At 39.5% G+C, this 11,470-nt stretch overlaps 1 protein-coding gene across 3 annotated transcripts in view; it reads right to left on the reverse strand.

Moving 5' to 3' along the window:
- Positions 1 to 11,470, reverse strand: part of GTF2A1 (general transcription factor IIA subunit 1) — a 39,534-nt gene that overhangs the window by 23,416 nt on the left and 4,648 nt on the right. For all 3 annotated transcript variants that reach the window (XM_061611893.1, XM_061611892.1, XM_061611890.1), the window contains exons 2-5: positions 10,262 to 10,363; positions 8,624 to 8,828; positions 4,895 to 4,956; positions 3,375 to 3,450 (exon numbers count right to left, since the gene is read on the reverse strand). In XM_061611893.1, the coding sequence (XP_061467877.1) occupies positions 3,375 to 3,450; positions 4,895 to 4,956; positions 8,624 to 8,828; positions 10,262 to 10,363 (445 nt within the window). The remainder of the gene's footprint in view (positions 1 to 3,374; positions 3,451 to 4,894; positions 4,957 to 8,623; positions 8,829 to 10,261; positions 10,364 to 11,470) is intronic.

The following is an 11,470-nucleotide window of genomic DNA, read 5'->3' on the forward strand; positions in this document are numbered from 1 at the left end:
ATCAGGGGGGCACATCCATGCCAGACTTTCATTTCACTTGAAACAGTCATGGCTTCCCCCAAAGATTCCTGGGAAGTGTAATCTGTGAAGGGTGCTGAGAGGAGACTCCTGTTCCACTCACAGAGCTCCAGTGGCCAGACTGGTTTAACAGTCAGCCACTCTGATTGAAGGTCTGTGAAGGGAACAGGGTGTCTCCTAGCAACTCTCAGCACCCTTCACTAACTACACTTCCCAGGATTCTTTGAGAGAAGCCATGACTGTTCAAAGAGAAATAAAGGCCTGGTGTGGATATGGCCATGGACAGCTTTGGTTTAAATTTGGATGGGAGGCTACATGTGTCTGCTGTAGAATAAAAAGGTGGGGGAAATGCTGAAAAGCAATGATAATGCTCACAATGTTTTCCTTTTGAAAAAGGGCCTCCTCTCTGCCCAGTTCCCACCCACCCAATCTCCTCCCCTCCCCCTCCCCCCCCGTCCCTCCCCCAGGTCAGTGTTGGACTACGACTTGGGAGACCAGGGTTCGAATCCACACAGCCATGAAGCTCACTGGGTGATCTTGGGCCAGTCACTGCCTCTCAGCCTCAGAGGAAGGCAATGGCAAACTACCTCTGAATACCATTTACCATGAAAACCCTATTCATAGGGTCACCCTATGTCAGGATCGAATTAAAGGCAGTCCATTTCCATTTTCTAACATGATTGCACAGAAATAAATCCCACTGAACTCAAAAAGTATGCAAATGATCAAACCCACCCTCCCTTCTATCCCCTCCCTTTGCCCCTCCATCCCCATCCCCTTACAATCCCCTCTTTCCCTTTCTCCAAGCTACACAGGAAATGGATTGGACTGTGAAAGACCAACCCAAATTGTGTTTGCATTTTGACCAATTTGCAGGACAGTACAATATTAAATTTTTGTACGTTGCCCAGAGTGGCTGGACAGCCAGCCAGATGGGTGACTAATAAATTTAATAAATAAATAAATAAAAATCTCAGAGAGGAGGTCAGGTCTCCTGCTCCCCTGGTGCATTCACTACAGCTGCCCAATTTCCCTGCTTTTTAAATTTTGATAGAAATATCTGTGGGCTATAGGTACGTTCTTAAACCACAAGGTTTTTTGCTTATTAGTGAATTAGTTAATCCTCCTGTGCCTAGTTCCATTAGCTCTTCTCCCCCTCTTAATCTTGCCTCTACATACTTACCCAACATTGTGCTTCTCATCCTCCCACATCCCCTTCTCCCTCCCCTCTTACAGCTGTAGCATATGCACTGCTAGTCAGAAGCAAGTCCTGTTGAGTTCAGTGAAACCTCCCTCATGAATAGGATTTCAGTTTTAATGTTATCCTCCTTACTCCACACTTCCCTCTACTTTTCTTTTACTCTAATTTTTCTTGAGGTTGCTACTCAGATTTCCTCTGATAACATTATGCTCTTTTTCTTCCCCACTGAATAAGCACTGACAAGTGTCTGGGATTTTTTGTCTTGTTGTTACTGAACACTGAGGGAAAGGCACTCCACGTTTAGGTGTAAATCACTCCATTCCTACAATTCCGTCTGCTTCCCCCTGTACAAAGGCATCCTCCCTCCCGGACTGGCTGTCTCTGCAAACTTCCACCCCAACAGATTATTAAAGAGGCATATTTTGTCGCTTTTTGAGAAATAAGAACAGAAAACCAACCAGCCCTTCCTAATTGGGAATGGAGGAAGAAAGAAGGGAGGGAATACTAGTAGTAAGCGGTGATGGAAGAGCAATCCATGCTTGTTCATACCTTTTATGACAGTCCCATTCCTTAAGCCACAATTTTGCAAATGGCTCTGCCACTGACTTGAGCTGGTAGATGCTGGGACCCATGATAAAAAGTTGTCCTTGGCTTTGTTCTTTATTTATTCCCTTCTCTTCCTTTGTTGTCCTCGTTTCATTCTATTTAGATTGAATGCTTTTTGGGGCAGGGACTTATTTTTATTGTTTGATTTTATATATAGTACCATGTGCATCTGATGGTGCTATATAAATAAATGATAGTAAAATTACACAATTATGCATTTCTTTGGAGTAGAAAACTATCATCCTTACCAGTTTAAGTCCTCTGCAGAAAAATCTTTTCTACACTATCATAAATACTGAGTAGATATGAGGGATTATGGAAATACTACCATTTACTAACTTCTGACCCAGGTAACTATCATTTTGCTTCCTTCTATTGCTTTTGGTATCAAACTCTTTGTAAGAAAAATATACATTAATGTATATAGTGTGCTCTCATTGCTTCACATCAACTTTCTATTATGATTATTATATAGTATACTTTAGTTTTATCTAAGAGAATGTTTGCTGCAAGTTTTTCTTCTGTCAGTCACAACACCTATTTGTACTGTTTCCAGTCTGGGGGCCAGATGCAAATCTTGTACATTTTTGGAGGGTAGGTCTGGAAGGCAGTGCTGGGAAATTCTAATTGCTTCCTAGGCAGTTACTTCGCAATAAACCCTCAGGGTTCTATTTAATCTCTTATGCTTTTCAACATTTACATAAAACACCAACAGAGGTCTGGTGGTAAGGAGTTCTGTGCCAACACACGCTACTGACATCCAGCAACCTTCTTTGTCAGTTGCAAGTATGGAAATGGTTTCCCTGAATCACCAAACTACTGGATTAAGCTAAGTAAATTTCAGCCCAGTCCAGACAAGACTGATGGCAGAGGACACAGACTGGCTGGCTGGGGAAGTATCTATCCAAGACAGGATCACATTCTTCCCTAAGGGACAGCTTGGTCCAAGTGCCTTTCTCTAGCTTGAACTGTTGCATCAGTTTCATCCATTACTGGAAGAGACCAGGATACTGTAAATTCAAGTTTCAGTCAGATGACTGTAACATATTCTCCAGAGTCTTCAAAGGCAGCCCCATGGAATTTTTAGTGTAGAATGCCACTGGACAATTTATAACAGGTACCAATTTCCAAGTATGCTGGTTCCTAATTATGGAGTGGGTCATGATTATCTCAGGAAACATTGCTTCAAATATGATCCCTCCATCCCACATACTGAGGTTTATCAACTGTCAATGAGTTTCTGTTGAAAATACTGCCGTGTGTGGAGTCTCTGCATATGCAGTATCCTTTTTTCCAATACTCACAGGATGCTCGTTTGACTCCTTTCAATAACACTTCCAGAGGGTGGCAAAAACACTTTCCCCACATCATGAGTTTGGAAGTTGAGCTTTTCGAAGATTTTCCAGATACACAAGTTTTACTTGTGTATTTACTGAATGTTTTTGGTTTTTTAATTTTAGCTTTATGACATTTTGATTTTCTACCTTTTCTACCATATACCACCCTAGAAATGTATATTTAAAGGTAAACAGAAGCCATAAAGAAATACCTGAATTTGTAAGTAACTGCTGAACAGGAGTAACACCAGCTGGCAAAGCCAAGGTAGCTGTAGTGGCGGGAGCACTCTGAAAGTAAGAAATCTGCTTAGCAGCAAAAACAAATTTTGTAAAAAGCCAAATGTTAAGTGAAACCCAAACGGAGTAGAACAGAGTTTGATAGTCCATTACATGTCACTATATTATAATGCCAACAGCTTTCTTCTCACATCATCAATGTTGCTGTCTTGAGCACTTCCATAGGAGCATGGCATTTACAAGCCAGTCATAGTACAGTAGGGCCCCAATTTTTGGTGGCCTGCTTTTCGGCATTCCGCTAATACGGCGGTTTCCAATTAGAGTAAAGCCCCACTCATATGGTGCTTGTTCTGCTTTTACAGCGTTTTTCAGGCATCGGGCACCATTCTATTGACAAGAGTTCCCCTTTTCAGCGGGTTTCATTTTTCATTGGGGGTCTGGAATGTAACCCGCCATATGAGTGGGGCCCTACTGTACTGCATACTTCATAGACACAAATATTAAACATTTGATTCTTTCTTCCAGTTCATTAATCAAAAAACAAGATCAACAGGTTTAAGCTCATGTAAAATGAGATTGTTACTAGTTGGATCCAGAGTTCCCATGTGCAGAATTGGTGAAGGATGCAGGGGAAGCAATTTTTACCAATTCCCCCTGCACCCTCATGAAAGTCTAGTAGGTAGCTACAATAGGAATAGTCAAGAACTGCTTCCCTCACTTCCACCAGCAGGAACCTTTACTGGATCTCAGTTCCTTCCACAGGCAGAAGCAGCCCTGCTGTTCATGAAAAACGACACAATGGCTCCCATCTGAATTCTATGAAGAATAATGTCCTCTGTACAAGACAAGCAAATTACTCATAATGTCATTCAAGTGAAATGCACAAAAGACAGAAGTCTGAGTAACTATCACATTGCTGCTCATAACATGGAAGAGCAAGGTTTACTCAGAAAGCAGAGCTCCCAGTTAGCACATTTTGTTAGCCTTAGATTCTCAAATTCAAGATATTCAGTTTGCAAACTGTGATCTCATTTGCACATCACTTTAAAACACAGTCCAAGTTAACTATGGTTAACAATGAATGCACAGGCCAAATTGTGGACACTGTGTCCCTCCCATGCTCCTGTCGGAAGCTAAACCATTGTTTGCCTTATTGTTACATCTGAATCCAGGCTCATTGTTTGTTTCCTCCAAAGAAACTACGAGCAGTAATCCCAAGAACAAATCGTAATTACAACTCCTGGTTTACTTGGAGAAAAACAAAATAAGTTTGCTGCTGTTTCTAACAAGGTAAGCATTCAAAATATTCACTGAAAAAGAGGCATAAGCTTATACAATTAAATATTAAACTTCAATGCAAGTTAAAGAAAAAAAATTATGCAGACTATAATGCAAGGCTTGATCATAAACAATCTAATTGGGTCCTGGTATGCTTGTCTCTTCGTATGCTTGTCTCCTCATATGCTTGTCTTAAAGGTAAATTAAATGATCTTACCATGCCTGATGCATTCATGTGCTGTATCAGCTTGGAATCTGGCATGATTTGTTGTTGAGGTGCTACAACACATGAGAAACAGGTAATCAATGCTTGAATAAGCACAGAATACTTTGTCATGGCTTATCAGTAACTCTAGAATCTTGACGTTTCAGACCTTATACACCATTCTAGTCCAACCACCTACTTGATGTATGAAATCCAGAGTTAGACCATTTTACTTGCCCTCCTCTAAACCCATTCTCATTTGCCAATATCTTTCTTAAATTGTGGTGCCCAGACTTGGACACAGTACTCCAGATGAGGTCCAACTAATGCAGAATAAAATGCAACTATTACTCCCTGTGACTTGGAAATTATGTTTCTATATAATGCAGCCTAAAATTGCATTAGCCTTTTTGTAGATGTATCACTAACTCATGTCCGCTTTGAGATAGACTACAATCCTTGGAACCTTTTCACCTGTACTGAAGAATAAAATGGAACTATTACTTCTTGTGACTTGGTATCTCCCATTCTATACCTATGCATTCGATTTTTCTCCTGAATACTGAATTTTGCATTTATTTGTTGAATTTTATTAAGCCCAGTTTTCTATTCTATCAAGATAATTTTGAATCTTATTCCAGTCTTCTGAAGTGTTAGCTATGCTTCCCAATCTTATGTCATCTGCAAACTTGGTAAGAATTTCCTCTACCTCTTTATGTAAATCACCAATAACAATATTGAAGGGCACTGGATCCAGGATAGAGCCCTGTGTCACACAAAACATTATCTAATTTTATGAATTACTGATGAGCTCTCTCAAGAGTAGTTTTCCAATCAGCTACAGTTCCACCCAAAAGTAGTTATCTAGCCTGCATTTAACCTTTGCAAAGCACAATATCATGGGGGACTTTGTCAAATGATTTGCTGAAATCCAGAAACATTTACATGCACAACATTCCCACAATCCACTAAACTACTAACCTGATTAAAAGAAATAATATTACTCTACAATGTTTCTTGTTCAAACAAGGGTTTTCGTATCACAATCTATTTATATGGTGAACACTGACACCAAATACATACCTCAGCAGAAACAATTCCTAACAAACTTAGAAGTCTTGGAAAGCTGCATGGCAATTATCACACTCACTGCAGAAGGTTCAGTTTTATCTCTGTGCTTGCTAAGAGAGGTGGGTTTTTAGATTAGGTTCATATCCTTTACTATTATATGGAAGAGATTGTATCCACTACAATATTCCAAACATTTTAAGCCAAGGTCCTAAAATCCTAACAGAGAAAGGAAGAACAGAGATAAGAAGGGTGTGATGAACGTGCCTATACTGAATATGAGCACTACTATTTGGCCAACCTGAGGCAATCCAAGTCCAAGACTCCATTTTTTAAGATAGCGTGGCAAGCTATTTCCTTTCTTTAACTCCATCAGAATGGCTTGTCACACCTTCCTCATGACAAAGCCATCACAAGATGCAAGTCTGTTTATACTTACAGCACATCTTACACCAAACGGTCCCAGAGTGGGTTACAAAAACATTACATATAAAAACAGGTACAATTTACATTAAAATCATAAAATAAGTAAGTTGTGGATTCTATTTAATCTGCCTGTTTGACTTGATATTCTCAATTTAATTGATGGTGAAATTAGGAGTGATACCTTCCCACTTTGTGTAACTAAGCTGAAAAATACTGGGGCACCTGAGAAGCATTAAATGCTTTCCTCCACCTAAAATGCCCCCTCCATCTGAAGCTAATTACTCCTGCAAGATGGGGGGGGAGGGGAGAAAGGTAGACAGACCCTATTCCTGCTTTTCTCTCACAGAGGGGAATTTGATTTAACCATGTTCCCCTTATGCACCACTTCTCCAATTTTTAAACCAGCCCAGTATGGCAAAACAGTAAATCAGAATGTGGAGAACTAATCACAGATCTCCCAAAACACAAGTGGTTTGGCCCCAAGAAAATGTTTATTTTCCTGCCAGATGTGTCTCCAGCTCTCAATGGTCCAGGGAGCTGGGAGTTTATTCTGTAATGGGAGGTTTAGGTCTGAAAAAAATTAAAAAGGAAAACTGAAAACCCCTCACCACCTATCTGATGCCAGCGTGAAGATATACAGGCTGGCTTGGCCCTTTCCAGGGCATGGGAGGCCTAAGATTATGCAGTCACAACCATTTATAAAATGCCTTACAGGAAGTACAAATTTAAAGCCTGCTCATAGGAGCCAAATAATTATGAAAGAAACATGATTTCTTTAGTCTTTTTGCTTTTTATAAGCAAATATTTAACGGAACAATTCTTTTACTTAAGGGATGCCAAGCTTTCTCTCACCTTTTATTTGAGATTGCTTGATCAAATGGCTTTATGTACAAATCTAAGCCAGAATTTGCTCACCTCTTTATAGCACACGACAGTCTCATGCCAAGTGGCTTATTTTAAGATTCCAGGGTTGCCCATTTCCATCATAAAAATGTAGCAACTGCTCATGGCAGCAATTAAGAAATAGCTCTTGTTGACAAATTGCTGGATAGGCTAGGATTGAGTATTTTTCTTTGTGGGAGGCTGTGTACACACCATACAGTTAAAGTACATGTACCGCAGCTCTGTAAATGGTAGCTCTACAGTTCTCAGGATTCTTTGGTGGAAGTCATGAGCATTAAATGTATGGTGTGTATGCAGCTGGAGTAAAGTAAAGCATAGGAAAAGCTTACACAGGATTTGGAGACTCAAAGGAATCCAAAGGAATTTCTGAACAGTGGAAAGCACAATAATTTCATTGTTACTTATGTGTAACACAGGATCTAAAACACTGGTCCTTGAGACAGCACTTATGTGCCCCATGCATACGTTTTGGCAGCAATATGCATATAAGTCACATTAGAAACTGCCATTTGGAAATAATCATCCTCAGTAAGATTAAATCATTGTTACCTTTCCCCGACCAATGGAACACACTATTTTTTAATGAAAAGTTTTTTCTGCATCCCTTTGCTGAGTCACCCCTTTGATTTTTGTAGAAATTATGTGTGTGCAGACAGGGGGGGGCTGAGTCTACTCATTTGATATACTACCATTGCCACCTATGGACATCCCCCCATAGCACCCACCCAGGTCCACTGCCCTCTCAATGTTTATTTAAACATTCAGATTTGTAGGGGGAGCCTGTCTCTCTGTGTGTGTTTCTGGGAAATGTAGGTGGTGTGCCTGATTTGGAGGGATTCACTAGCTTTTCTTTTGTGAAATGGGTATGTTGCTATGTCCAGAATAGTTTAAGTCTTCCACATTTATGCCTGGACCCAAAAAAGTGGGGGACCTCTGTCCTAAACTAATATGTACACACTAAACAGATCCCCATACTATGTACCTCACAGTTGCACAGTGTTTATTAGCACTATGAGATGCAGCGACATTCATTAATTAGGAACAGAGAAAGCTGCCTTATATCAAATCAGACATTAGTCCATCTGGCAGCAGCTCTCCAGGGTTTCAGGCAAGTCACATTCCCAGCCCTACCTGGAAGTGCTGGGGATTGAAGCTACAACCTTCTGCACGCAAAGCAAATGCTCTATCATAACTAACGGTAGCTCAGTGGTAAACTGAAACTAGGGAGAGTGATGAAATGTAAACTGAAAAAAAATATAATTGAGAACTTGTGATCATGTTAATTTTTTGGGTATAAAGTGTTGTTGTAAATATCAAGAGATCCAGAAATTGACTTTTTCTTACCTTGCTGCGTTGCAGGAATAAGGACTTGCTGTGCCTGGGACTGCTGCTGAACTGTTGGCTGCGGCTGAGGTTGTGGATGATGGTGATGATGGGTATGCTGTTGCTGCTGCTGCTGCTGCTGCTGCTGAACTTGCAGCAAAAGCTGCTGTTCTTCTGAATGAAATCCATCTACAGCTTTGGACTGCAGCAGCTTATTTTCCCACAGCTGTGTTTATTAAAGAAGGTTCATTTAAGAGCACTTTTCTTTTTACACATATCAGCTATATACCCTGCATCATAACTACTGATTCACTAATCTATTCATAACTTGGGCCCCAAATACCATAAGGACCACCTGGCTCCTTATGCTCCACCTCAGCTGCTAAGGTTTTCTCATGGTCTCACATGCCTCTGAATTTTGGCTGGCCTTTACTAGGGCCGAGTCTTTAATGCGGTATGCCCTGGTCCATGGAGGTTCAGCAACAGTCATCCCTGCTCATTTTAAATGTCTTCTAAAAACTATTATTCAAACAGGCCTTTCAGATCCAAGATTCTTCGCCAACCAGCTTTTACTGACCTGTTTTGACATTTTGAAGTTATTTTTACTGTGGAGTTTTTTTAGGTTGTATACTGCCTTCTGATATTTAATATAAGAATGCAGTTTATAAACATTTAAATAAAAATAAATATTAATTTTGAGGTGACCTCAGATCCTCTTGAAAATATGATAGTCATGTAGCTTCTGTTAATTTGCTTCTATTTTGTATTTGATTCTCATTTTACTCCTATATATATGGACAGTGTCATTCAGGCATGTAGTTTCTAATGCAAATGGGTAGTGTATTATGGCAATATAGCAAAGAGGTCAACCTCTTTTATCTGATGTCATAAGCATCCATTAGAAAGTACTCTGCACCAAGCCAATAAAGCTTAAATACAATGCCTGGACTTTACAATAAGGAAATGCGTTATTTTGCTGGATGAAGAAAATTAATTCTGAAACATTATGTCTGGGATATTCGAAAAGTGTTTTCATTTTGTTTTCCACATTAGATTATTACTTTACTGGAATTTCATCTGCGAGAGAAAATAGTAATTTCTCTCATTAAAATTGAGGAAAAGCAATTTTGATAATGAGAAAAGTTAACCAGAGAATTCAGAGCACAATCTTTGCTTTGTTTAAATAAAATGTTATCTTCATCTAATCTTTTCATAGCCAATAGTTAAACAGCAGTTGTGTTATAGCCATTATATTTCAATGCTGTATATAATTTTAATTGTGTTCTTTGAAGGAAGGTGATCCTATTAAAAACCATGAAAATCACAAAACATTTCTATTTAAGAGAAGGATTCTAAATCTCTGCATAGTTGATGTAGCACTGTAGCTAAGAGTTCCCAGTCCAAATGTTACCTTAGCCTTGAAGTTACTAGATGGCCTTAGGTAAGCCTCCACCAGTCCCAATTCCCCACCTTCTATTCAGGGAGATTTCTCCAATTTATTACATTTCTATTATGGGGTTCGTCTAAGGAACAGTCTCTAAAAATGTATGTGAAGTGCTACACATATTAACAGTTTACAGCTCTGAAGGCTTGGCAATTTTATCAGTAAACTGCAACAAGGTTACAAATTCCAAGTAATTTGTAGTGAGCACAACTTACAGTTTTCAGTTCTACAAGGACTTGCTCATCAACACCCTCATCCAGAAAGACTTCTCGTACATCATTAATGACATCTTCCATCACAGATCTATATAATTTAGGCTGTAAAAAGTCACAAATAAGAACTGTTTCTTAAGTATGTTATTTTAGAACGCTTAAAGTATGAACTACTCTTCCACAAGCAATCCCTGTAGAAGAGTCTATATTTGCTTCTTAAAGTTTATATTTTAAAATGTTATCAGACCATTGAACCTGTAATATTCCAGAGAATCTTAGCTCTTTTAGCATGAAAACAATTAAGAAATGCATGATATGCACTCTAGCCCAGTTCTAAATGTCAATATTTATAATACCTTCTGTACTAGAAACATTACTGTCAGAAATGGCATCTATATTCTCACCATCTAATGTAGTAACTGACTCAAACCAAAGTACTCTTCCAATTCATTCACTCCAACTGATGTCAAATGGGACTAAAGCCTCAATTCACAACATGGTTAAGCTGAAGCAGCAACATTTACAGTGCAATCATATACATATCTACTCAGAAGTAAGCCTTACTGTGTTCAATGGGGCTTACTCCTACTTAAGGGTGCACAGAATCACAACCTTGGAATGGGTTAAGAGTGCTGAATTTATTAGGGCTATACCTCAGCACCTTCAATATCTGGTATTTAAGCTATGAATTAAAAAACCAAAAAGTCTTAATTTAAACTTCACTCTGCACCCTAAGCACAGAGGATAGCGTATCCTGTGACGTGCATGAATATGTACAGACAAATGTTTTTAATGCTGATTTACTATGTAGGACTGCAATTCTTGACACACTTGTATCTAAGTAAGCCCCACTGAACTAAGACTTTGTTCTGAGTAAACATACTGCAAGATCAGGAAAGACCTAGAACTGCTTTTTAAAAGTGTTCTCTAATTCACCTAATATACGTAAAAGAAAATGGTTATGCACAAGGGCAGGAAATACAACGAACGGGGCCAGCTGCTTTGCCATCTAACAGCCCCAGCAACTTGAATTTGAAAACAGTGAGCAGCAGATTCTAAATGACAAAGAGACCTTTTCAGCCTGTGCTGTGCAGGCACCTCCCAGCCTGCTTTCGGCAGCTCTCTCCCTATTTAAAGGCTGATGTGGTGTTTAAATGGAGAGGTGGTGACGTGGGGCTGGAAAGCACCTTCCCATCCTGGCAGAGTCTATAT

This window comes from Rhineura floridana, chromosome 2 (genome assembly GCF_030035675.1).
Source record: "Rhineura floridana isolate rRhiFlo1 chromosome 2, rRhiFlo1.hap2, whole genome shotgun sequence".
NCBI lineage: Eukaryota > Metazoa > Chordata > Lepidosauria > Squamata > Rhineuridae > Rhineura > Rhineura floridana.